Here is a 27051-nt window from a genome sequence, read left to right on the forward strand (position 1 = left end):
CTTAGATTATTAGCTCTTGGCCTTGTTGTAAGGTTATTTCTTTCACCAAACTAGAAAGCTCAACATCCTTTGACACAGTGACTGGAATATTGAAACGTGCATATGTAAATATACATGTCGTTTTTAGATTGTGGATGATGGACACAGCGTAAGGTTCTGTTTTCTATTATATCACCAAGAAGCAGGAAAAGAAAATTCATGATAAATGATTTACTCCAAACTAAGATAATGGAGTTGAATGTGTTTATTTTATCTATATTATTAAATTGTATTAATTTGTGCCCATTGGCCCAAAACAAAGTTGCTCTCCCTTCCCTGAACAGTAATCCCCCTTGCATCTGATATCCTGAATCAGGTTTTTCACCATACTGAGCCGAGCCAAATTATGCCAAACCAATGTGCTCCTGACGGGGCATCTACCATAATTGCTGGAAATGATTATTTGAATATTAGAGACAGCAAAATGTGGAGGGGATAGGATGTGTCAGAAGGGTACATTCAATCTCCAGCGTCCCCATTGAGACACTACACTAGAGCAATGAGATACCATTGCAACAATATTCCAGCAGTGTTGCAAGAATGTTGTCTGTGATGCGTGGCCAGTGGAGTCGTTTTGTGTAATACATTTCCTCTTAAAACAAGCCCCAGCGCTCTTGACAAAGGTTGTTCTGGGCTCAGAGTCCACCTCTGACTATGACTTTCTTTCCAGGTGGACTTGCCAATAATGTTTATGCTTTGCAAGTTATTTCAAAGACTTTCAGATGCCTGTTTTGAAGCGGATGTTAAATATTGTACAGAGAAATTGTATGCTATTCCCCCCCGAAATAAAGTATAGTGACTGCTCACTGATCTGTCATTATTCCAGCCATCTGAATTTTTATTTTGTAATGTCAGTTGTAGCTCAAACCTCTACTGTAGATGGCAGCATTTATCGATTAATGATTCCTCTGATGAATTAATCAGTACCATAAGCATGAAAAAAACATTGCTTGTCTTTATTAAGTAACGCCAAATCTTTCTATTTACACCCATTGGAAATATAGACATGGGAGAAGCACTGAGATGAGTTCAGTCACTGATGGCTTAATTCAAGGTCTCTCGTCTTTTACTGGTTGTCCAAAGCAACCAGTTCTGGATCCATACTGCAAACGTATTACAGTCAACCAAATGCAGACAAGGCCCATTGTTTGACATCTGTGGGGCACTGGGGGTATTTCTGCAGTGCCTCCATTATCTGGTTGTGGTCTAGCATGAGTTTCATCAACTGGTACTCCTTATGGATCTTCCCTGTTGAACCGTCAACAGATTTAATTAACTCCAACTGCTGAAGGTGTTCAAATGCCTAGAAAAGAGAAAGCAATAACCTTATGGACTAGAACTCAACAACAGGGTAATGAAGTTTAGGATTTTTGAGTCAGTAAATTAGACTTGGAATTACAAGGTTGATGACCCATTTTAAAACATTTCTAGTAGTTTTTTTTTCCTGCAGTCTTGAATGCATTGGAGTCAGATGACCAAAAGAGAGAGATTTTGAACACAGCATTTGTAAGTACCGTTAAATAGAAACAATAACCATCATTATATGCAGAACAGAATAAAAAATGTTCAGTAACCACGGACTCAAGGAGTACTCTTTATCGTGGGCAACCAACAGCTCCAAATTAATTCTTCCAGCATAGGCAATGATGTCACCCAGACCCACCTTCATGACGACCGGCTTGTCAAAGTTATAGATGGACTGAGATTTCCTCTGGAGGAACTTTTTAAACTCTGAAAAGAACAGACGTGCATATGAATCAAATATTGTGACTCCACGCATCATACCCAAAAATCAAAGGACCACTCTCCTTACCATTGTGAACCATTTGGAAGTTAAACGGTTCTCCTTCATAGATGTCACTCAAGTGTTTCATCGCAATTATCAAGCACAATTCAAGAACAGACAGACCTGGAATGAAAGAACACAAATTGTAACTAGAGTTATGTTGTAAAATATTTTTAAAAAATTCCTCTGAATGACCTGTCTACTTTGCTACACAGGTCAATTCCAGAACTGCCAAAGGTGTGGTTCATGATCCCAAAACTATTTCTTAGCGAACCCATTAATAGCTTTATAATCACCATGAAGTATGTTTGCTTTGGAATCCGCCACACAGACTCTGCTGGCTTCCAGAAGGTCAGTGGGTTTGATGGAAGGTTTACATACGCTTACTTGGCTCAAAACCAACATCTGAAAACAGGGCCGCACAGAATCATTTCTTCATTTCTTTCCCCCTCTATTTTGCTGTAAAACTTCAGATACATTCTACAATCAGAATACTACTGACCAACAACAGGTGCAAGGATCGGAAGTCTTTGCTCGAGTTATAATGTTTTTCTAAGACATCGACCACCGATTTGTCTTTGCATAGTCTCTGAAAGAGATAAAGAGATGACAAAAATCTGGAACCTGCACAGTCATCTGCGTAAAAAGATCTCATCCTCTGCCGATACCCTAGTGGGGTTCCTGGCTCAAATCTTTGGGCCGAAGGTAGAACATCTGTCATTTGGCCCTTGAGCAAGATACTTAACAACTTTTTAAAATAAAATTGACTATTAAACTATTATAAACCATTATAAATCCGTTTTCTGTTATGAACACCTTAATGCTGTCATTCCACTCCTCAAAGAACTTGGCATCGGCAAAGTCCGGAGGCAGGCTGAGCTGTAAGATGACATTGTCCAGATACTGCCTGAAGCTCAGTGAGCTGAGCAGGTGGATCTGTCTGTGAGAGAACCTGGACTTGACCCTCTTCTCCAACAGCTCCAAAACATCCTAAAAACAAGTATAATAGAATTTGATTAACATCGAGCCACTTGACATCAAAATAAATTCATTAATTACCGTAAACTCTAGAAAGAACAAGACTCAAACTGAGGTTGAAGACAACGTACCAGTCTGCAGGTGAGGCCGATCACAGCGACCGGAGCTTGAGCAGACTGGGAGACGTCGAGGAGGTTGTAAAGCAGAGTTTGGTTCTTATGGTGGGCAAACAGGTCAAACTCATCCAGAATAAAGAGGACAGGCCGACTGCTGCTGCGATCACCTGAAACAGAAAAGAACAGGTATAGATGCACTGTCCTTCTCAAATGAGAGGCGCTGTGATTAAACCATCACCTTTCTTCAATGCCTCAAGAAGGAAGGCCAGGTTTTCAGCAAAACTACCCTGAAATAACAATGAGACAAAATAAAGGTCATTTACTGGCAGAAAGACAACGGTTCTGACGCTGTGCAATTGGACATTCACATGCCAGTAGACAAGAGGCTGCCTGCAATACTTACAAACACCTTGTCCCCTACTACATTCTCAAGATTGAGCTGGCGGGTGATTTCTTTAAGGGCTATTCTGTCATCAGTCTGTAGAAGCCCTGTAGATATAGACTTTCTATTAGAGAAGTAGGCCAGATGAGCAGTGAAGAAATCCTACTGTACAGGGGACAGAAGTACATATTTCTTACCATTCAGGTGGACCTGTAACACATTCTTGTTGACATCCTTCACTTCCAGTAAATCCCTCAAGACACACTTCAGAAGCTGAAAAGCGGAAGTCTGTCATCAGTTGATTTCAAATACAATGGTTGACTTCAGTGTAGCCCACTGGCTGGTAAAGTAGGGCTAGGATCTGCCAAGGACCACACAACGCCATATTAGTGCCATCCTTAGGTGACGTTGTTATACGCATTGCAATTCTCACAATGCTGTATGGATTTCCAATTCAATGTCTCAAGATGTTATGAGTCATGGAAATAAGTCCTGAAAAGGAATTGGCTAAAAACATAAATGGAGAATAAGCAATGAAAGAAAGGTATTTCTGTTTTTTCTGTCCAGGTACTGCCACCTAGCAAAAATAATTATTATTGTGATCGTGTCAAAACTAGTTATGGATGGACAGTAAAATAATTGATACTATTTGAACAGTACCATACAAAATAAATATATTTATTCTCATTAATGGTACATTTTTAACTTGAGCTAAGCACTTCTGCAAGGGAGACCGAGATACAATTGGGAGAAAATCAGGGTGGTTCCTCATCGGTTTGTTCTTTTACAAAACATTTCGCAAACAGCAGAAAGGTGGGGAGGCAGGGAACATAGTTGTTCTCAGGCATTCAGAACCTAACTACCATAATAGCATTACCATACCATTGTTTTCCCAGACCCCCTGGGTCCCACAATGAGTACAGAGTTACTCTCTCCATGAACAGCTGTCCTCCTCAGCAGCTCCAACAGGTGTCTGGAACATTGACACAAGGACTATTACCCACAATGCCTCCACTATATGCAGCTCAGTATACAACCTGGCCAGTGGCCGCCTGCCACTTTGTAACACAATATGACAAAGGCACAGAGGCAACAGATGGGGACAGGTGCAGGTGATGCTTCTTAGACAAATGAAGCCAAAAACTGCCCTTGAATTAATTCTGGTATATGTTGCAGAATGATGGCCCACAATCAAAATGAACAAATTTCAGTAGGCACCCAACCGACAAAAGATATTAGATGTGGATGTTGTCTATGACATCTTAAACACAAAGGCATATGACGTGTATACATACTTGTGTTGTGATTCAATCCCCATTGGCTTTTCCGGGAGCCTCTGGTGACAAAATCTCTGCCTCAATATCGTCTGAACCTACAAAACAGTTATAGTAAAAGGTGTACTCTTTGAAAGTCAGGTTGTCCACCAGACATTACACTGTACATGTTGAATATGTAATGTATAATGTTACCGCAGTAAAGGATTTCGATCAGATCTTGAATGTTGCCTAAAAGTAATGTTAGATAAACATTCAGTAAACACAAATGAATACCAACCTGAGAAATACATTCGCCAACGGTCATGTGTGTTTCTTTTACTTTTCGTTTACTCATGGTGCGAGCGGTCTGGAGACAAAACACGGGACACACTGACTTAGCAAAAGCTAACTGACCAGCTAGCTGTAACTAGAAAGCAATGACATACAATGCACACAAAGCTATTTATACGTTATACTATTAACGAACTACTGACTCGACTTGTAAATGAAGGTTCTGGATTTTACATATAACTGCGTGATATTTACAAGTTTAGTTGAGTTTTGAGAATAATTATTCACTTCTCACTCAGTGACAGCGGTCTTCGCGCGAAATTAGAATCTTTATGCAAATTTCCAGATTCACTTCCGGGTTATCTGTTGGTTGACGATCATGACTAAAAATTCTGGGCGTTTTTGTACTGTAGATAGCCTGAACGTGTTTTCTAATTAATTAATTAATTCCACTTCGTTTATATTCATTATATCCCTACGGAATACATACAGTTCTTATTTTTTTTTAACTGAAGTAAAGTAGTTATTGGACCTCGTAGGAAGCTGGCCAGCGCTCCTCCAGTAACACACTTGAATAATGTTTTGCTCTGCATGACTGCATATAATTAACATTAAAAGCTAAAGGGTTCTTTTTTTGTTTGTCAATGAAGTCCTAAAAGGACATATATCAGATATATCATATATCAGATATCATATGAACTTGTGGATATGTCATAAACTTCTGGGATATGATCAGTTAATCAATCAAATGTATTTATGAAGCCCTTTTTACATTTGCAATTCACAAAGTGATTATACAGATCTGTTATACAGTTTAAAACTCTTCAGTCTGAAAGAGCAAGCAAAGCAGATGTTTCAGCACTGTAGGAGAAACTAGAGCCAGGTTCTATGGTTGACAAGTCCTCTTTCCGTGCTGGGTGGAGATCATAAGACTAGTGTCAGTACCTGGATACAATGTCTATGTATCAGTGCATCCAATATGAGGGATGTTAAGAAAGTTGTTACTTGTTTCAAAGGACTTCCAAAACATCACTGCACTATACAGCAATGTTTTTTTCTTAGTTGGAAAAAGGGCAACATCTCGGAAATAACTCTTTGCATGGACCTTGTCATTTTGTTTTATTGATCTTTTTTAAAACATGAGAGGCTAAGGATGGTAGCGCTACTAACTGTTATAAGGTACAGTAATGTTTAACAATGATTATCCATTTCAAACTGGTTGGGAATTCAAACTTTAATAGTTGATCCCCCCGATGATTAGGAGTGATCAGCCAAATATGAAAAATAAAGCAGGCTAATTAAAAACCTAGGCCCATATTGAACCATTTAGCAGATGGCTTTGTCCAAAGCGTTGTATAGTCATGGGTGCATACAATTTTGTGGGTGGCCCAGAGTAACGTGCAAACCCACAATGCAGGGATAAGCAAGAGTCACACTTAAATGACAAAGCCATACAGGACCAAATAGACTAAGTGGTACTGTTGATGCACTCATAAATCCATAACCGGACAAATTATTAATGTAATTAATATTTTTTTCCATAGGGAAGATGTAAGACAAGATACAAGGCTATTTCCACCTATATGGGATTCCTCTAACACTGTCAATGTAGTATTTTCATGATGGAAGAGATGTAATTTCACATGATGTACAACTTCCAGATTCCAGACTTCTGGGTAGCCAGGAGTCCAGTTATGTTCTCAGTCTTGGAGACCCGTTTGTTGTGTTAATTCAGGCCAGCTTACCCATATGCACGTGCAGCATACAATATAAGTCCAAACTCGGCTATACTCGGTTTAGTGTTTGTTTTATAAACCAATGACCATGAACATGAATGGCAGAATATAATTGATATCCACTTACGGATATTTTAGGTTACAGAACTTGGTAAAATTATGGGAATCTTGATTTTGCTCTTTGCTTTTGTCCTGTCAGAGCGACACATCTGCCTCGCTGAGCCGTTGTTCTGTGCTGTCTGGCTCTCTCCTTTCAGCTCTATGCGGCGCAGGCGCAGTCAAACACTCCATCTTTATCCCAAGTCCAGGGAGAACCAGCCGAGGCATTTGATGGGTAGGCTTTTTATTTTTATTTTTAAAGGGCCAGAAGTGAATTGGATGGAGTTTAAACCTAGTATTTTAGCAACCATGGACTATCGAGAAACCATCTGATGATTGAAAATATGGAGAAAACGATTTTGGAGGTTTATGATTGGAATCTGAAAAGCTCCTGTCTCGCTATCTCATAAACGCAACCATCTGCACTGCTCAGCTCTCCTATCCCTGCTGGCCTGGCTGTGTGTCTCTGCCTCGGCCCTAGCTAGAGACGTTACACATACATAGGACATAGGAAATACGCTCAACCCTTTCCAGTTATGATAAAAAACTTCGGCATTTGGATTCTGGATATAATCGTTTCGTAATGTTGAATATTGTTAAAGGTATGTTGATGTTTTGGGGTTTATTACACGGTAATGTTTATTTCCAATTCATTGTGGTGAGTCTTAGCTACTTGCTAGCGTTAGCATTACGGTAGTTAGCCTTGCTAGCTTCCTAGCTTGCCATCGAAAAAAAGAATGTTGTTTGGCTACCTTCGTCTAGCTAACTGTAGTTAGTCAATGTCGGGGCTAAATAGGGCCCGCTAATAGTGTAATCTTAGATTAGTTGTTTTTCTTCGGTAACAACCGTTTATTGTTGACTTTGGTTAATGTTAGACTGAAGCGTTGGGTAACTTTTTGTAAGTAAAATTAAACTAGATAACTGTACCACCCATCTAACAAAACTAGTTTGCTAACAAATATTTTGAATCTTTGTATGCTAACTATCGTTAGCTAACTAGCTAGGCCAAGTTACGTTATCAGCTGACAGACTAGCCTAGTAGCTAACTAGTTAGCAAGTATTAGCCAGTTAACTTATCTTCCTCATCTATAAATAGATAGAATATTGCATGCCCTCAAAGCTATGTAACATTATCTGGTTAGTTCTGGTAATACCTCAGTTCACTAGTTATCTGCACATTTAGTATTATATTCTTCAAAATACCAAATTAGTACTACAATAGTAGCTATTTTGTGGTGCATTAGTCGGAGTAATTTCAAAAAGCCATTTGGCATTTCAGGCTTCGTTGGTGCAGTACAGGAGCTTGCCATCACATGACAATTGGACTAGTTTTGCAGCTTTATAGATGTCAGTCTGTTTTTTCCCTTACTGCATGTGGTTGTCACTTTGAGTTAGCCAGCTAGCTACCTGCTGTCAACCCGAAAACATGTTGGTAAATGCGCCACTTGACTCACATAGAGCCGTACTGTGCCTGACAAATATGTACTTACTTTACTGTAACCAAAATATGTGCTTTCTGATGTGTAAGCCCTATAAAACTCCAAAGGTACTGCCAGTGGATCTTTCATCAAATCCTCTCACAGGAGATTTATCAAAGATGCATTAGTCCGGTTACTCCTCAGGATTCTGATTCAGTGGTTTTTGGCATGACAATTTCCGTTAAGCAGATGAGACATTCTGTGACAGTGTTACATAATCAACTATCTTAGCAAACACACATATTAGCTAGATCATATAGTTCAATACATATTCTCCTGCTGCAATCTGACCATTCCTTGACTCCAAATAAAACCGGTGCTTATGTACTCTTTTGCGCTCCCCCTCCATCCCTACACTAGGACAGTAATGATTCAGCACAATGGATAAGTAGCCTGTGACAGGGGCAGCCCTGAGCCCCTGACGGTCAAGGCCAGTGCAAGCCTCTCAACAACAGCATGATCCTGGGTCTTTAGAAAAAAACTCACACACGTCCGTGTAGCGCCTGTCCTGCGTCATTCCCTCCCCCGGATTGTAGACATTGTGTAATGAATCTTTCACTTTGTTGTGGCAAGTAGTTTTGTGTAAAGGCTGGACTTGCATTGGGCTTCACAGGGATGATCTTCCGTTTGTCCGCTTTCATGATGTCACGGTTCTCTGAATCGTCAGTTTTCTAACATCCTTTGTCTTTGTTATTTCTCCTGTTCAGATGCCATGGGAACTCCGCCAATGACCTGCCCCAGAAGGAAAACCTAGTGTGCTTGTCTACGTGAGCCATCTATGTTTCCCAGGAGCCCCTCTGATTCAGTGTCTATGGCTCTGAATGACAGAGACCATTATTATGGAAATGTTGTTGGTGTTCAGTAGTAAAACCATGAAGGATCTCAAAGGTTAGGATCGCCTCACATCCCAGCCGTTAGGCTACTTCAGTCATCGGACCCCAGCCAATAGGCTACTTCAAGCATCCAACTTTGATGGTGAAGTTGTAGTGCTCTTTATTGGAAGACAACAATGCCATGCACTCTGAAGTCTCTTGTTGATGTGTGATAGCCTCTGAGGGTGTTGTGTGCTAAGCCAACCAGAAGAATGAACGGAGGAAAGGACTGTGAGGGAGGGGGTGTGGCAGTGGAGGGGGTGGGGGCGGAGCATACCACCACTGTCCAGGTCCCTATTGGCTGGCAGCGGAAGGTAGATCCTAAAAATGGAGTCTTCTACATCAGGTAGGACCAATCACAGTGCTGTGTTTTGTTACGATGCCACAATAATGTACTTCTGTTTGATTGTAAACCTACACGATACGAGTGCATATTATAGTGTTTTGTAAGCTGTTACATTATTCGTGGCGAGTGTCATGTCTCTAAACTAAGTCTTTCAATGGAGAGGCCATTTTGAAGAAGTCTCTTCTGATATATTTTCTTTGGCTAGCAGTGTACATTGGGCAATAAATTGTTTCTTTATCTTCTTAATTAAATGTTCTCCTTTGTTTATTAGTCCCAGCGGGTTGCTGCTCTCCTGCCTGGATCAGGTGAAACGCTACCTGCTCACGGACGGGACATGCAAGTGTGGCCTGGAGTGCCCTCTCATTCTCCCAAAGGCAAGTTCCACTCTTTGACCACCCTTCTGTCTTAGCTGTAGCTAACCTCAGTTGACCCTAAATGCGAAGCTGGCAAAGAAACGCAGCGAGGAACACGATGAGTCCTGCATGAACCAAAGAACAGAGATTGTTACACAGGTATTACATGGTGCTTGTCCTTTCCACATCCTCATTAATGAATTCGTTTTTTTTGTGTTATGTGTAATAATGAAACCCAGACAGGCAAGACATTGTGTGGAAATGCAAGGTCAAAGACAATATGTTTGGTTATGCAAATGTAATGTGTTGTTTAAAATGAATGGGAGACTAGGAAGAGGATATGGCAAGACTGGACAAGTATCACTTTGTCCTGTTTGGGATTTGGTTGCGCATGAAATCCCCTCCTTTCACCAAGAACGACCGGTAACACGTCTTTCTTCCCGGTTCTCCTTTAATCAGGTGTTTAACTTTGATCCGGGGGCCGCTGTCAAACAGAGGACTGCAGAGGATGTGCGTGCAGATGAAAACGTCACCAAGCTGTGTATCCACAAGAGAAAGCTTCTGGCTGTGGCAACTCTACACAGGAGTTTGGAGCTTCCCCATCCTGCGCTAACTCTCAGCAGCTCTGCTGGAGGTACAAGTGTGTATCTAAATGTTTTTTCACAGCTATTATTGCTCATGATTAACATCTGGAATGTTCCATCCTGTTTCACTGAAGTGACTAGAAAAGGGTTTGAGAAAACATTGCGTTGGCTGTTACAGAGGCACTAAACCCTTTCCCACCCCCTACTGCCAGGTTCAACTGCTGTGCTCTCGTCACATTCCACAAACCAACGAGCAATAAGGAATAAATCCCAGGAGTCTCTGCTGCCCGGCTCAGTGGCTCCAGACTGCAAGATCCCTTTCAAGATGATGATGATGGTGGGTCCGCGGCGTTATCCCCAGGACCAGGGAGGACCGGCCCAGGAGCTATACCATGGATACGCCCAGAGACCTCACAGGCTGAGTGGGGAGCCCGGGCCCCGGTCTCCATATCGCTCTGGCTACGGCGTCATGCTGAGTCCCAGCTCCCAGATCTACGGACCTGGGGATGGATCACCCCTCTCACCCAGCCCCCGGACTGACCCCCTGGGGAGCCCAGATGGGTTTAGGAGCAATCCCTGTGGCTTCCCTGGAGCCAGCAGCTCTAGCCCGATCCACGGTGGCAACCGGACCCCTCTCTCCCCACCCGGGATGCTCCATCACGGGCACGGCTCTCCCGCTGGTGCTCAGTTGCCCTGTGCTATGGTAGGAAGGACTAGCACACCCCTTTCCCCTACTGCCACTGCCAAAAGCCCAGTCGTAATGATGAAGAAGCCCATGTGTAACTTCCCTGGGCAGCCCGGTATGGATATTCCAATACGAGCACCGTTCAACCCCAAAACGCAGCCTGGCGCGCCTCACCCTGGCCCCCCTCCAGCCCTACCTCCCTCCTGTGCCATCCAGAAAAAGCAGATGACCTCAGAAAAGGACCCTTTAGGAATCCTAGACCCCATCCCCAGCAAGCCTAGCGTCAGTGTCGGCCAGAACTTCCAACCTAGTATCCACTCCTCTCAGGTACCAATGATGAATGTAACCGTTAACAACCACCCTCCTCCTGCCATTGTTCCGTTGCCAAGCAACCTCCCCCTCCCAACTGTCAAATCGGGCCTAGTGGGCCACGGCCACGTGCAGAGGACTCAGCAGACCTCCGTAGCCTCCTCCATGCCTCCCTCTCCTGTCACCTCCCCGGTCCACATGGCAGGCCCTGTCTTAAGCAGCAGGGTGGAGGCTTCCCCACAGCGCTCGCGCACCTCCTCCACCTCCTCAGACCACGGGAGTTTTGCCATGCCCTCAGGGCCTAGTCAAGGTCTGTGCGGTGGGATGAAAGCTCCTCCTCGCTCTCCCCTGTCCTCCATGGGCTCCCCACGTCCCGCTATGCCCTCCAACATGCCATCCAGCCCGTCTTCTGCCAAGCCGGACTCGCACACACTCCACCAGTACAAGGATCTACCCAGTCAGCTGTTGGTGGGCATCGGTAACCAGAACGCCATCAGCACGCAGCACAACAGCCCCGGCGTGTACCCGTCTGCCACCTCCTCTGGCTCCTCCGTCAGCGCTCCCCCCCCAGCCCCGAACCAGAAGGCCCAGCACCCAGGGCTCCTGGGTATGCCCCTGAACCAGATACTGGACCAGCAGAATGCTGCTTCCTTCCCTGCCAGCACCCTCCTGTCGGCAGCGGCCAAAGCACAGCTAGCGAATCAAAACAAACATGGCGGCGACAGCGGTGACCCCGCCGGTAGAGGCTGTGCGATGGATAGTAACGCCGGGGGAGGAGTTGGAGGCGGGCTTCCAGCAGGTCCCCTCGGTGGCGTCGGCGGCACCAGGGGCGCTGCGGACAGGCCCGGCAGCGGCACTTTAAACCCCATGCTGCCGCCTAACTCAGCCATGCTGATGCCCACGGCGACGGAGGCCTCGGTGGGGGGGCAGAGCGGCCGGGCGGCCCTCCGAGACAAGCTCATGGCCCAGCAGAGGGACCGCGGGGAGCCAGTCGTCCGCAAGCGCAAGCAGCCAACGGCCCCGGCCCCGCTCAACAGCAGCGTCCTCATCCACCACGACGGCATGGTGTTCAACATGCTCAGCAAGCCCTCTAACGCGGGAGGCCCGGTTCCCAGGCTTCCACCGCCGAGCTCCGCGGAGCAGCTGAGGAAAGTGGCTCGGCTCGGTGGCCTCACGCCCAACACCTCTATGGCCCAGCTTCTTCAGTCCATGAGCAACCAGAACAGGCACGCCCTGCCCGCCGGCCCAGTCGGTCCGGGTCACATGCACTATGGTGACGGGGGAGCGTCACAGCAAAACATGCTCGCCCAGCAGAGGATGCTGAGTCAGGTGGAGGGTCAGGGAATGCGATGCCAGGGTATGGATGCTGGAGGTCACGGAGCCCCTCGTCCGCACGCACCTCAGTTCCCGGGTTTGATGAACCACATCCAGGCAAATTCATTGGGGGCCTGTGGCCCGCTGGGGCCCGGTGGACAAGTGGGTCCCGGCCTGGGGAATATGCCTCTGAGCCACCACCCCGGGGCGCTCCCCCCACCTCTGTCCCACCCGCCTCACCCCAGTCAACATCACCAGCAGCACAACCACCTTCATGCAACGCTGGGCAGGACTAACATGTCAGCCATGACACTCAGCAACAACGACGGGAGCTGTGGCCAAGCTGCCTCTGAGCCTGGTGAGACACCGCTACACACAGAACAACACACACACACACACGCACACACACGCTCGGTTCAGTTATCCTGCAATGTCGGTAAGTTTGTTTAGATGGCCTTTGAGTTAAACGACAGTCATAAACTCCAGTGGAGAGAGTAGATGGAGAGGCTGTTTCTCATATTTGTTTTATCGTTGAACCTGCTCCTTGTTTTTTTTTATAAGCATTCGAGCAGCAAGTTCGATTTTGAGCTCAGTGGCAGAATGACGTGAAAACAGGATTTCTTTAAGGAAAAAGAAGAAAAGTCCAGGGTAGATACTAAAGAGCCAGTAGGTGCTGGCGGTGGTAGCTATAGTAACGCTGGGATCTGAATGGGTGCCTGGTTTTATTCCTTCATTAGACCTGTGTGTGTGTGGGGTCTAAGCTTGCGTAACAGCATAGCATTATAGTCACTATGCTGTTTAGCAGATGCTTTAATCCCGATGTAACTCCCAGGCATACATTTGTCTTACGGGTGGCCCCCAGGGAAATCGAACCCCCAGCCCAAAATGATCTATTGTCAAAACCACACGGAAATGTGGCAGGATGATGGTACCATGTTGAGAGGGTGCGTAGGGGATAATCCTTTCCCACTGACTGTCACTTAATATTCCCTTTTATTTGGTTTAGGCAGACAAGGCTGTAGTTATGTCTTTCTGTGTTGCTAGCTTATACGGTGGTTACTTCTGGCACCTGTCTTACCTCGTGTAGCCCCGCGCCCCCTCCCTAGCCCCGCGCCCCCTCCCTAGCCCCGCGCCCCCTCCCTAGCCCCGCGCCCCCTCCATAGCCCCGCGCCCCCTCCATAGCCACCACCATCCAGACATCAAGCTCTGCCTCTGACCGCATCCCCATCCCCCGACTAGGCCATTAAATCACGTCCCTCCCCTTCCTCAGTCCCCAGCCTCATCCTGACTGCAGCCTTTTCGTAAACCAGCCACACGGCTTGGACAGCACCACAAATCATCATGCCGTTGCCCTAGCAACATTCACGGCAACTACCATAGAGGAGTGGCCGCACTGGCTGTGAGGAGGAGGAGGTGGGGAAGACAGGGAAAACAGGGAAGGAGATGCTTTGGGGAGCAATGCTACCGAGGGGAGGGATGGGGCTAGTTAGAGGCTAGTGTGAGTGAAAGGGGGGAGGCTAGTGTGAGTAAATGGGAGGGGGTTGTGAGAAGTAAGGGCACCCCAGTCATTGGTTGCCTCCAAACGTTAACAATCATCCAGAAAAGAGTTACTGCTACGTTTGCCCTGTTTAATATCTTATATATCTTAATATCTGTATTTTACATTACTACTTTAAAGAATGATGTCATCATTTTTAATTAACATATAGACAAAAATTTGACATTTTTAATTTACACTAAATTATCAAGCTAGCTAGATTGTTACATCTACTGGGTTTCACATGGTGACCGCATGGTTTGGTCGATCTTTGCCGGACTGTGTAAGCGGAGCCGGCCAAGAAGAGCGAATACCTCTTACTGGGTCCCTGACTGACTGACTACCCACCCATTGTTAAATAGCGTTGTGGATAGAGACTGAGATGCAGTCGACCGCGGTTCGATCCTCGCCACGCGCCAAAAAAAGTAGGCGTTAGAATTTGTTCAGGATAGGCTAAAACTTTGTTGGCTACACGCTTCAGTAGCTACATTATTGTAAACCTGTTCACTGTTATATTGCGATGGATGAACTGCACCTACAAGAACCGTTTTGATTTACATAGTGTAGTTCACATGCTGTCACTGTTTTCTAAAGCAACAAACCAGCCAATGGAGTGATTGGAGTCATTGTTTTCAATATAGGTACTGTACAGCTGTTAGCTTGCCATCTACTGTAATATCGTTCTCATTTAATGCTTTTAATCTTAGTGTTGCTGTTTTTGGTTATGATGTTAATAGGTAATGTAGGGAACTTGTTTCGAGAACCATGGGAGTTTGAACTAATTGGTTTGACAATGCCGGTAAACAGACACCACATCTCTACACACGTATAACATGCAACAACACCCTCTGTTTAAATAGCGTGGTGGTTAAAGACAGTCAGTCACATAGGACACTGTGGATCGAATCCAGCCAGGTCAACAACAATCATTCCTTCTAATCGCTTCACTGAACTAGGCTTCCTGTTTTTACAACACCCTAACATTTTAAACAACTCTGTTTTTGATTAATAAAACAGCCGAGATTTCTAATTCATACTGACCTATTTCGGCCCTCTTTCTCCCACAGTTTTTCTGTGTGGAAGCATTGAATGTCCAGAGAGATGTCAACAAATCAGCAGCATTTTCCCTTCATCCTGACAGTAGGAAACAGAGGGCTGCACAGGCAGGTTTGAGAAAAGGGAGAATGCTGGGATTAAACCCCGGTCTCCGGTTGGGAGCTCTTAGTAGTATTCGTCTTTCTGTATTTTATTAATTTACCATTGTGAAATCAAATTTGATTTTTATTAGGAGTTTTTGCCCCTGATCAACACTGTATTTGGTAGAGGCACCATTGGCTGCAATTACAGTTTTCTATCAGCTTCGCACATTTGGGCACTGCAATTTTTTCCCATTCTTCTTGGCAAAATTGTTCAAGCACTGTCAAGTTGGAAGGGAACCTTTGTTGAACAGCAGTTTTCTTGGTTTTACAACTCTTTCCACATAATCTCAATGGGATTGATTTGTGGGCTTTGACTCTCCCACTCCAGGACATTGACCTTTTTGTTTTTAACCCACTCCAGTGTGTCTTCAGCAGTATGTTGAGGGTCATTGTCCTTCTAGAACAGGCATGGGCAACTGGCGGCCCCCACCCCCTCTTTGTGTGGCCCTCAGATTAATTTAGAAAGGAGAAATATACACAAAAATATATGTATCATGTTGACCTTAAATTTGTTGGAACCAAAACATGAAATAGACTTCAATTTTTTTTTTGCCTGTTTACATATAAAACAGTAATTTCAGAGTCTCAGAAAGCTGTTGTGATGACTTTCTGAGAGTGTAGCTGAGAGTGTGCTGATGTTTGAGTCATAAAACACTTGATGATACCTATTGCAGGAGTCTCCGTACAAGCCAAAATATCATGGTGAAAACAGCCGAAAAACATATAGTGTTCAAATAGTTAATAATTACATACAAACATAGACATGTGTGTATTCCGAGTTTATCTACGGCCCTCAGGTGACCATTACATAAATTCTGTGGCCCCCACCACCACCCAAGTTGCCTATCCCTGTTAGAAGATGAATCATCTCCCAAATCTCTTGCAGATTTCAGCAGGTTGTTATTGTTTCCGTATGCACACTGGAAGTCTCATCCCTGGAAGTCTGACTCCTTTACAGTTGCCAAAGGGCTCTTGGTAGCCTCCTGACTTGTGACCTTCCCGTCCAGGTACTCGGTTTTTGAAGGCCTGTTCTTGAAAATGTACGTAGGGTATGCTCCGGGGTATTTTCAATGCCTCAGGAAATGTTGTTTTATCCTGCCCCTGGTTGTTGCATTTGAAGAACCTTATTCAGGATTTGCTTCGATCGTTCCCTCGTCTTAATGATGTAGTTTTTCTTAGGAGTTATTCCTCAGCAACTGTGGGACCTCCCAGAGGTCCTAAAATCATGTATGTTTCCGGTCCGTTTGCAGATTACATAGATACTGGAATTCTTATTTTTGCCTGTAAGTATCCTGACATACTTTTCCAAGTAGAACTTAATCTATGCCACTTGTTCTTCTTCCCTCTATGCAGTTAAGCCACATTTCTGAGTTTTGAAAATGAATGTGCGTTGTTCTTCTTCCACCCCAGCAGGAGACTCATCGACCGCAGTGAACTGCAGTATGGGCAGCATGGTTAGTCTCCAGCCCCACATCATCGACAACAGCAGCTCAGGCGCTGGTGGAGGTACCCAGGTGTTTCAGCATCATCATGCCCAGCAGCAGCTCCACCAGGGCATGCAGCAGGTCATGCAAGGCCTCCCTGGGCCTGGGTACCAGGGTTCCTCACAGCAGCCGGGCTTCCCTGAGAACTCCTTCCCAGACAACTCCTCCAGCTCCAACCCTATGGCCGGTCTGTTCCAGAACTTCCAGGTTAGGCCTCAAAGTTGCTGAGCTAAATTCCGTTAATCGAGCTGGCAGTTGTCCGGTTTGGTTCTGATAGGCATTTTCACTGAAGTCTTTCAGCGTACGCTAATCAAGAAGGGCCTACAGATGTGAGTCCATATATATACAGGTGCTGGTCATAAAATTTGATTATCATCAAAATGTTGATTTAGTTTTGTAATTCCATTCAAAAAGTGAAACTTGTATAATTTATACATTCATTCCACAAAGACTGCTATATTTCAAGTGTTTATTTCTTTTAATTTTGATGATTATAACTGACAACTAATGAAAACCCCAAATTCAGTATCTCAGAAAATTTGAATATTGTGAAAAGGTTCAATATTGAAGACACCTGGTGCCACTGTAATCAGCTAATTAATCCAAAACACCTGCAAATGCCTTTAAATGGTCTCTCAGTCTAGTTCTGTAGGCAACACAATCATGGGGAAGACTGCTGACTTGACAGATGTCCAAAAGATGACCATTGACACCTTGCACAAGGAAGGCAAGACACAAAAGGTCATAGCTAAAGAGGCTGGCTGTTCACAGAGCTCTGTGTCCAAGCACATTAATAGAGAGGCGAAGGGAAGGAGAAGATGTCGTAGAAATAAGTGAACAAGCAATAGGGATAACCGCACCCTGGAGAGGATTGTGAAACAAAACTCTTTCAAAAATGTGGGGGAGATTCACAAAGAGTGGACTGCAGCTGGAGTCCGTGATTCAAGAACCACCACGCTCAGACATGCGCAAGACATGGGTTTCAGCTGTCGCATTCCTTGTGTTAAGCCACTGTTGAACAAGACACAGCGTCAGAAGCGTCTCGCCTGGGCTAAAGACAAAAAGGACTGGACTGCTGCTGAGTTATGTTCTCTGATGAAAGTAAATTTTGCATTTCCTTTGGAAATCAAGGTCCCAGAGTCTGGAGGAAGAGAGAAGAGGTACAAAATCCAGGTTGCTTGAAGTCCAGTGTAAAGGTTTCCACAGTCAGTGATGGTTTGGGGTGCCATGTCATCTGCTGGTGTTGGTCCACTGTGTTTTCTGAGGTCCAATGTCAACGCAGCCGTCTACCAGGAAGTTTTAGAGCACTTCATGCTTCCTGCTGCTGACCAACTTTATGGAGATGCAGATTTTATTTTCCAACAGGACTTGGCACCTGCACACGGTGCCAAAGCTACCAGTACCTGGTTTAAGGACCATGGTATCCCAGCAAACTCGCCTGACCTTAACCCTATAGAAGATCTATGGGGTATTGTGAAGAGGAAGATGCAATACTCCAGACCCAACAATGCAGAAGAGCTGAAGGCCACTATCAGAGCAACCTGGGCTCTCATAACATCTGAGCAGTGCCACAGACTAATTGACTCCATGCCATGCTGCATTGCTGCAGTAATTCAGGCAAAAGGAGCCCCAACTAAGTATTGAGTGCTGTACATGCTCATACTTTTCATGTTCATACTTTTCAGTTGGCCAACATTTCGAAAAATCTTTTTTTTGTATTGGTCTTAAGTATTCTAATTTTCAGAGATACTGATTTTGGGATTTTCATTAGTTGTCAGTTATAATCATCACAATTAAATGAAATAAACATTTGAAATATATCAGTCTGTGTGTAATGCATGAATATAATATACAAGTAAAATTTTTTGAATGGAATTACTGAAATTACTAAACTTTTTGATGATATTCAAATTTTATGACCAGCACCTGTACATGTTTTTGTCCTCCTGCCATTGGAGGTGTTATGCTCTACCAACTGAGCAAACATGGGGGCGGGAATTATATCTACCTTTGATACATCTGAACATTCTGTAACATGATGTCCTCTGCAACATTGCAGTCGTTGTTCATGATTTAATATCCCTGACATGTTTGGATGGGTAATGCAACTTGTTGTTTTCACTCTCTGTCCATTTTGGTTCTCGTCTGATTCCAGGGGTGTTTGCCAGACACCAATATTTCAGTACCCCGCTTGAAGATGAGCTCTCAGTCTGGGATGATGTCTCTTCCTGAGTCCCAGGGAATGCTCTCTCACTCCCAGTTTGGAGACAGCCAACGGGAGATGCAGCAGACGCAAGGGGCTGGGCTAACCCCTGGGATGCATGTACCTGATAGGCTACCTGGCGTAGAGGTGGAGTCCATAGACGCCATCTACAGAGCGGTGGTGGACGCTGCCAGTAAAGGCATGCACGTGGTCATCACCACCACAGTGAGTGGCACGACCCAGTCCAGCCCGGTGCCCGCTCTCAGCGCAATGAGTGCCTTCACCAACTCCATAGGGGAACCAGTCAGCGTCAACCACAACCTTCAGCACAGCCAGGCTGCAGTCACCCATAGCGGCCACAGGGGGGCGCACCAGGAAGGGGAGCAGACCCTGAGCCAACAGTCCAGACCTAGGCAGGCCAGAGCTGGACGTCCCCGGAAAAACTCTGGGCAGGGTAAGGGAAATGTTAGTATCCCAGAGGTCCAGGGAGCCCTGGCCGAGGCCCCTCACCAAGACTACTACCGGTCCCCGGGCCATGGTGTCCCCAGGGTCCAGTGGGAGGCGGAGGTGACAGGACAGCCCGCTGGTCCGGATGGGGGCCACCCTGTGTGGGCTGGGGAGGAGTTCCTGGAGTGCTCCACGCATGTGAGGTCCAGTCCATGCATGGAGAGGCCGGGGAGCCTAGCCCCCGCTCCCCCCTGTCCGACCGACGGTGCCCCGCGTGAAGGTCACCACCACCATGCCCTGGCCGTCGCCACGGAACAGGCCTATCTGGAGGAGGGCTTCAGCCGCTTCGGCAGCACCTGCAATCGGACGTCCGCGAACGTCGTCAACTACAAGGACCGGCTGGAGCAAACTGTGGAGCGATGCGCCCACATGAATGGCGGGAGCCTGCCCCAGGTCCAGTTCTCTCTCCGCGGATATGGGGACCCCCTCGGCCCTCCCAGACAGGGGGACCTGACCGGGGATGACCAGTCTCCTAGCTCCTCCACCAGCCTGGAGGGTTCGTTGGCCAGAGAGTACGTGGGCCACTACAACGGTCACTTTAACGGCGGCTCCGCCCCCAGCCCCTCCGACACCAAGTCCCTGAGCAGCGAGGAGGACCTACGGCACCCGGACAGCCCCTCGTCGGAGATGCTCCACTACAGACCCAGGACGTTCAACATGGGGGACCTGGTCTGGGGCCAGGGCTTTAAAGGGTTCCCGTCATGGCCTGGCAAGCTGGCGGGAGAGGAGGCGGTGCTGAACCGTCGCGGCGCGGGCGTGCAGCTCAGAGAGCAGGGCAAGGTATCAGGACCCCCGCTCATATGCAATAGAACTGTAGAGAATCCCTGGCATCAGAGATTGGAAAGGTCAGACTGGTCTTGATAGGACAGGTTGGGCCATTTTGTTCATTAAACCAATTTGGTCAATTTTTTTTATCCCATTTGGTATGTTTTTTTTATGCCATTTGGCCCGTTTCTATTTGGTACTATATTTAACCCCACTTTTGGTCCTATTTATCCCATTCAAACCTTTTCCATTTGGTCTTTTTTAATCCCATTTGGTCCATTTAATCCTGTTCAGTTCTTTGTAATCCCATTTTGTCCTAATCATTCTATTTGGTCCATAGAAAACAATTTGATATTTTTTTATATATTACAGTTGGTCTTTTTCAATTTGGTCCTTTTAAACCCTGTTTTGGTCCATGTGAATCAAGTTAGGTCCTTTTTAATCACATTTTGTCTTGCTAGCGAACGAGTCATTTTCTGTAATAATGTTTCTTATTAACTCAGGTGGAGCCAGAGACGTTGAAAACACTAACACATGACCTGGAAGCCCTCGACAGAGCTACGAAGCGGAACAGGAAGTACGTTCCGTTTATGTTGGAAGGTGTACTGTATTCATGGATTGAATGAGATAGAGTATAATATTAACTAGCTAGTTAATATTAAGGGGAGTCCACTGACTTTTAGCTAGCTAACGTTAGCATTGCTGGCTATTCTACACATTGCCATGTGTCAAAGTATATTTCATAATATCAAATGATGATGGCAACGTTGTGTTCAACTAAATCCTAATCCGCTTTAGCTGTGTTGTTGTCTTTCCAAGCCCTTATATTATCATTTAAACGAAAAAGGGAATTTCCCCCGATTTAAAGTCATTAGCCCGAGTTCATCTTGTCATCAATGAGTACGCCGTATACAAAATGTTAGTTACCATGGCAATTAAGTGACCAAGTGACAGAGGTGTAATCCATGAATATGCTACTTTGATTATGTACATCAGAATTAAGTCAGTCAGATGAACTGAATTACGGAATTTTCCAGAGCTGGTCTGGTTCCATGTTCCAGTGTGGCTGGCTGTGACATGTGATGATAGTGACCACAAGCAACTTTCCCGCTCAGTGTCTGTTCTAGTGTCTAGCCATATCATAATGTTCATATCATGTAATGTCCAAAATGGCCCCCGTATTCCTCATTTAGGGCACTACATTGGGCCCTAATCCAAATGGTGCCATTTGGGATGTCGCCCGTGTGAGTGTTGCCGCGCTGGTTGGCGTGTCATTAATCCATGGCGACACTCTTCTACTGCACCTGTGAACACGAACACACACACCCACCCACACACAGTCCATATACATGTGGATCTCTTCTCACACTTAAATTGGATGTAACTGTATCACCTGATTTCTCACTGCCTACAGCACATTGTCTTTGCTGCCTTGTGTTTCCATTGTTGATAGGTTTGTGGCCAAGTCATTATGGATACTGTCAAAGGTACAAAGGCAATAGTCCTGTTGATGTTTATGGCAAACGTTTTCTGATGTCATTTCTCCAGCAGAGCTGGGAAACTGAATAATCATTTAGAAGCTGCTATACACGAGGCCATGAGCGAGCTGGACAAGATGTCAGGAACTGTGAGTATCCATGTCTGCCCTTTTAGAAATAGAATCATCTTCTCCCACAAATGCAGCGCCGTTGGAAAATGTTTCTTTCAACCCTTCCTTTTCTTCACATTTTGTTGTGTTATAGACTTGATTAATAATTGATTACATTTATTAACAATACCCCAAAGGGATAAAGCGAAAACTTTTTTCTGGGAATTTGTGACAATTTATTGAGGATAACAAACTGAAATATCTCACACAAGCATATGTTGTAGAAGTGTCTTTGGCCGTGATCACAGCTTCATGTCTTCTTGGGTATGCCTCTACCAGCTTTGCATACCTGGGTTTGGGCATAGTCTACCGTTCCTCCTTCCAGATCCTCTCAAGCTCTGTCAGATTGGATGGGGAACGTCTGGGAACGGATCTTCAGATGTTCAGTGGGGTTCAGGTGCCGTCTTTGGCTGGGCCACTTAGACATTTACAGACTTGTCCTCTACCAGCTCTACCACTGTGGTAGGCCTGATTGATGGAGTGCTGCAGAGATAGTTGTCCTTCAAGCAGGTTCTTCCATCTCTGCAGAGATATTCCTTGTTCTGATTGCCATCACTTGGTGGTTCCAAATGTCTTCCATTTCCCAATGATGGAACCCACTGTGCTCCTGAGAGCTTTAGTAATTATTTTCATAAACACACCCTAGTCAATGCCTCCACACAAGTCTCTCAGGTCCAAGGAGTTTGCCTAGAAGTTCTTGGCTTAGTTATTGCTCTGACATATGGGACTTTATATAGACAGGTATTTGCCTTTCTAAATCATATTGACCCTAGTGAAGTTCTGGAGGCATCTCAAGGATGATGAAAAGAAACAGGGTGCCTTTGAGATTCATTTGGAGTGTCATAGTAATGGGTGTGAATACTTAGGTTTGTGTAATGTTTCAGTTTATCACTTTCAATAATATGACTCATTTCAACAGAAGTATTTTTGCTTGGATATTATGGGGTATTGCGTGCAGAGACATGGCAAAAAAGCTTACATTTTAAATTAAAGAAGCCGTAACGAGTTGTAGCACTGGTGCTTTTGAGTCTCAAAGGGGCCCAAAAATGCAGTGCTCTGTCATGTCTGTGCCCATTTGTGCTCCATGTCATCAAAGCTGAAGTATGATAGAGATTCTACTTAAATTACGCCCATATAAACTACGTATTATACTACCCAAAAATGACGACGCAGTCTTTAAATCTAACACAACAAAATGTGGAGAAAGTGAAGGCATCTGAATATTTCACAAACGACACTGTACCCCTCCTCCCTCTGATCCTCTCCAGCTTAGCTCTCCCTGCCTCTCCTGTCCTGTCTGCCTTCCTCCTCTCTGTTCTGTCTCTGTCCCTCTACTTCTCATCTTGTTCTGCCCCTCCTCCCTCTCAACACTGTCCCACAAGCTTAGTTTAGCAGTGCTGCCGCTCGAGTGACTGGATCAAAGTGCCATCCCTGTCATCCCGGGAGACACGGCACCACGGATCACAAACGCACACCCGTCACAGCCTCAGCACAGCACCACGGATCACAAACGCACACCCGTCACAGCCTCAGCACAGCTCCACGGATCACAAACGCACACCAGTCACAGCCTCAGCACAGCACCACGGATCACAAACGCACACCCGTCACAGCCTCTGCACAGCACCACGGATCACAAATGCACACCAGTCACAGCCTCAGCACAGCACCACGGATCACAAATGCACACCAGTCACAGCCTCTGCACAGCACCACGGATCACAAACGCACACCAGTCACAGCCTCTGCACAGCACCACGGATCACCAGTAACAGGATCACATGAACAACCCAACAACCAGTGCCACATTTCCATTTGAAAGGAAATCACTGGGCTCTTAATGCATCTCCCTTCCCCTTTAACTCTGTCTAAATCCGCCGTCACACACTTTCAGGAAATGTGGGAACATGGTGAGAGCTTTGTACAATGAGGATGATGGCTTAGGTGGTGTTATGTCTGAACTTATGGAGCCACTGTAACATAAGCATGTTTGGCACTATCATGTTATCTATGGCTTACTACTTGAAATATTCACTTTGTTTACTTACTGAAATGGTTTTGACCCCATTTCAACACAGCTAGTTGCATGAGCTTTTGTGAAAGATGGTGTGACAGCGACGTGGTCTTTGCCCTCAGGTTCATCAGATCCCTTCGAGGGACAGACAGGTGAAGCTGCCGAAGCCCAAGAGGAGAAAGATCTCCAGATAACATTGAATGTGTTTGGTCACCTAGAAACAGTCCAGTACCTACTCAGTACCCAGCCTTGGAACGGTTCAGACGGCCTCGCTGCAACCTTTGAACTTCAACCAGGTGCTACAATATGGACAGTAGTGGTACATTATCGTCCCATGACCTCCCTAACTGACATTTTTAAAGGTGCTGGAAAAGCCAATCAAAAATATTAAGGTTTTGAATTCAAACTGTAAAAAAATGACAGTTGCAATTTGTCTACTGCTCGCTGATAACTATTTTTTTTTTCTAGAGTAACATATTTAAAAGAAAAAAATGTAAAAACAACAGAAAAAAAAAACTACATTTAAAGAAAATAGACAGTCCAAATATTTCTGATACATTTTCAATTTGTATATAGGTAGTATGGAAAAATTTCATGATGAATATTAAGAAACTTATGTAAATATTGTACAATAATGGTCATTACAAGCGTACTTAATAATGCACATTGTATCTTTTATTGTACAAAACAAGCAGAAGTGTACCAATGTCTTGGTTGTTATTCAATACATACACAGTCATAATTACTGTATGCATAGGATAAATGAAGAACAGTTACAGCCTAAAGCTTTTATATGGTGATGTTATAGACCTTCTGTTAAATGTGTTCAACAACATGGCCCATATTTACCAAGCATGTTAGGCTAGCACTGCTAATCTCGGATCAGTTGATCTTGGATTGTTTTTTTTCTTTCAGATCATAACGAGTAAGAATAATTTGACAGGGGGAACCTGATCCAAGATTAGCACTGAAAGGCACATTGGCTATGTTTACACTGACAACCCAATATATTTTTTTTCCCCACTAATTAGTCTTTCGACCAAGCCCGTCTGGTCCAAAAATATCAGGTGTGAAAATACCTGATGTGGTTGGTCAATAGACTAATTAGACAAATTAGAGGAGTAAATCCCACCATTAGGCTACCTGTGTAATGCAGCCTTGGAGAATTCAGGCCCAGGAGAAACAGGCATGACTATATAACCCCATTGAAATAGCCCACTTCAACACCAATGTGTTCATTCATCGATCTGTCTAAAACAGGATTAACTTTACCAGCTGAAAGGCTTTCTGTGCTTTTAATATACATCTGAATCATAGGAATATATGATTAGAATGTCATTCTAGTTCTGATCTCAACCAAACAAAATCATAGGCTATGTTACGTTATTTAAGTCCAATGCCGTTTTCTTTTTACAATTTCTTTTTTACTAATGTTTTTTAAATAGTGTTGTCATTTATGTCACACAGATACTATAGCTTTAGATAGTCACCGACCTCAAAGCAAAAAGACAATATATTATTATGACCTATGCGTGGATTGTAAAAATAACACTAACTGCCTAAAGTTTAACGGTGGAAGAGTTACTCTTACAATTAGGGGCCTTATGTTTTGTTTGTTATAAATTATTTATGTACAGTATTTCATATTTATTTTAAGCTTTACAATATGCTAGATGGCAATAATACTACCACGAGTTAAAAACTCACAGCCTTATTATGTGTTTTAATGTATGTTCCTTTTACACTATTTCGTTTATACATGAACCCATTTTCTCGTTTCATTTTTAAAACCTCTACATTTTGGTACACAGCACACAGACTGGTGTACTATGCTGGTGTATTTCAGTTATTCTAGCTATTTCTTGTGTTTTGCCTCGCCATGTCCTGAATTACTGTTGCATATCCCCATATCATCTGCTTCACTAGGACCATACTATTTATTAACAACTGCATGTCTTGAAAAAAGGCTTCACCATTGATGTACACCTTCTTTTAAATTTCTGAGTAAACTTGTAAGTTAGGAGTCACAATAAGGGCAGTTAATGAGTTAATAGTTCAAGAAATAGTCATAAATATTGTTTACAGTCAATGTGCAGTATCATATCTTAGTTGGGGAAGGAATATGTCATAATTCGGCCCTTCAGGCTTGACTTTGCTTTGACAGGGTTTGTTACATTGAATTGAATGTGAATGAGTTAGTTGCTTCACTATATTTGCATTGTTGAGATTATGATGCCGACTGTGGCCCCATGGGGGGAAAAAAAGTATTCCATTCACTACAGTTTTATGTGCAATACAAACAAGTTACATCACAAATCAGTAAATTTACTTTATATTGTTAAAAAATGTCATTTTGTTGCAAAACATGTCGAACGTTCAGCTGTAATTCCCAACCGTAGCAAGAGGTATTACACTTTAAAGAATTTCCTTGCTTTTAATTAAGCTTTTTCAAAATGTATGTCAGCAAATTATGGACACAAGCTCTTTTGGTAAAGTTAATTCTGCCCTTGTGCAATGACATGGAGACCAAGTCGGTCTCTTTCAGTCCCGATGATGGATCTTTCGCTTTTACTTTCCGTTATCGCTGATCAGTCAATGCATTCTGTTTTCAAACGGTCAGTGCCGTTCTTTTTTTTTTTTCTCTGTGTGTGTTTTTTCTTAATGTGTGTGTTATGTTCTTGTTAACCCTGCTTGCTCTTCGAATCGTATTTGTTTATTATCAACATTTTGTTGTTGTCAGTGTTGGTTTTTCAACATGTAACTAACTATATATTTTCTCACTAATATACAGTGTACTTTACAAAGGTCGACTACTTTGGAAAGTATCTTGTGCACTTGATTTCATTTGTTGCATTGATGTGGGTGCTAGGAAAAAATAGTGTTTGAAGTCCATAATTTCTCATTGTTTGGAATTGTTTATGATTTCATGTATGCAGAAGTTTTTATTTTGTAAATATTGTGAACATTACAGTTAATGCAGTGATGTAACATTTGAACAATGTTGCACAGATGTTTAAGATATTAAAAACTGGTCACTCATACTTGAATTATTTGGCAGTTATGTGCACTT

General features: G+C 44.2%; 2 protein-coding genes across 9 annotated transcripts; one reads left to right on the plus strand and one right to left on the minus strand.

Moving 5' to 3' along the window:
• Positions 1–974: 974 nt before the first annotated feature.
• Positions 975–8266, minus strand: orc4 (origin recognition complex, subunit 4). 4 transcript variants are annotated; one of them, XM_010891074.5, is made up of 14 exons: positions 8174–8266; positions 4856–4924; positions 4597–4673; positions 4184–4274; positions 3499–3574; positions 3323–3408; positions 3158–3206; positions 2935–3086; positions 2642–2815; positions 2328–2414; positions 2122–2230; positions 1853–1948; positions 1703–1770; positions 975–1342 (listed from the first exon to the last, which is right to left on the minus strand). In XM_010891074.5, exons 1-14 carry the CDS (start codon positions 8249–8251, stop codon positions 1160–1162), a joined length of 1395 nt encoding a protein of 464 aa, XP_010889376.2. In that variant the 5' UTR covers positions 8252–8266; the 3' UTR covers positions 975–1159. The 4 variants fall into 4 exon arrangements, with proteins under 4 accessions (XP_010889376.2, XP_010889374.1, XP_010889373.1 ...); XM_010891072.5 differs by lacking the exon at positions 8174–8266 and adding an exon at positions 5104–5193; XM_010891071.5 differs by lacking the exon at positions 8174–8266 and adding an exon at positions 5144–5190.
• LOC105022547 (methyl-CpG-binding domain protein 5) lies at positions 6806–27028 on the plus strand. 5 transcript variants are annotated; one of them, XM_020042293.3, is made up of 10 exons: positions 6806–6918; positions 8869–9379; positions 9651–9753; positions 10192–10372; positions 10529–12982; positions 16771–17051; positions 19000–20334; positions 20823–20896; positions 21868–21946; positions 24104–27028. In XM_020042293.3, exons 2-10 carry the CDS (start codon positions 9246–9248, stop codon positions 24173–24175), a joined length of 4713 nt encoding a protein of 1570 aa, XP_019897852.2. In that variant the 5' UTR covers positions 6806–6918; positions 8869–9245; the 3' UTR covers positions 24176–27028. The 5 variants fall into 5 exon arrangements, with proteins under 5 accessions (XP_019897852.2, XP_010889370.2, XP_010889371.2 ...); XM_010891068.4 differs by lacking the exon at positions 6806–6918 and adding an exon at positions 6925–7285; XM_010891069.4 differs by lacking the exon at positions 6806–6918 and adding an exon at positions 6925–7285 and having other exon boundaries at positions 21871–21946.
• Positions 27029–27051: the final 23 nt, after the last annotated feature.

Source organism: Esox lucius, chromosome 22, assembly GCF_011004845.1.
Source record: "Esox lucius isolate fEsoLuc1 chromosome 22, fEsoLuc1.pri, whole genome shotgun sequence".
In the NCBI taxonomy this organism is placed as follows: Eukaryota; Metazoa; Chordata; class Actinopteri; order Esociformes; family Esocidae; genus Esox; species Esox lucius.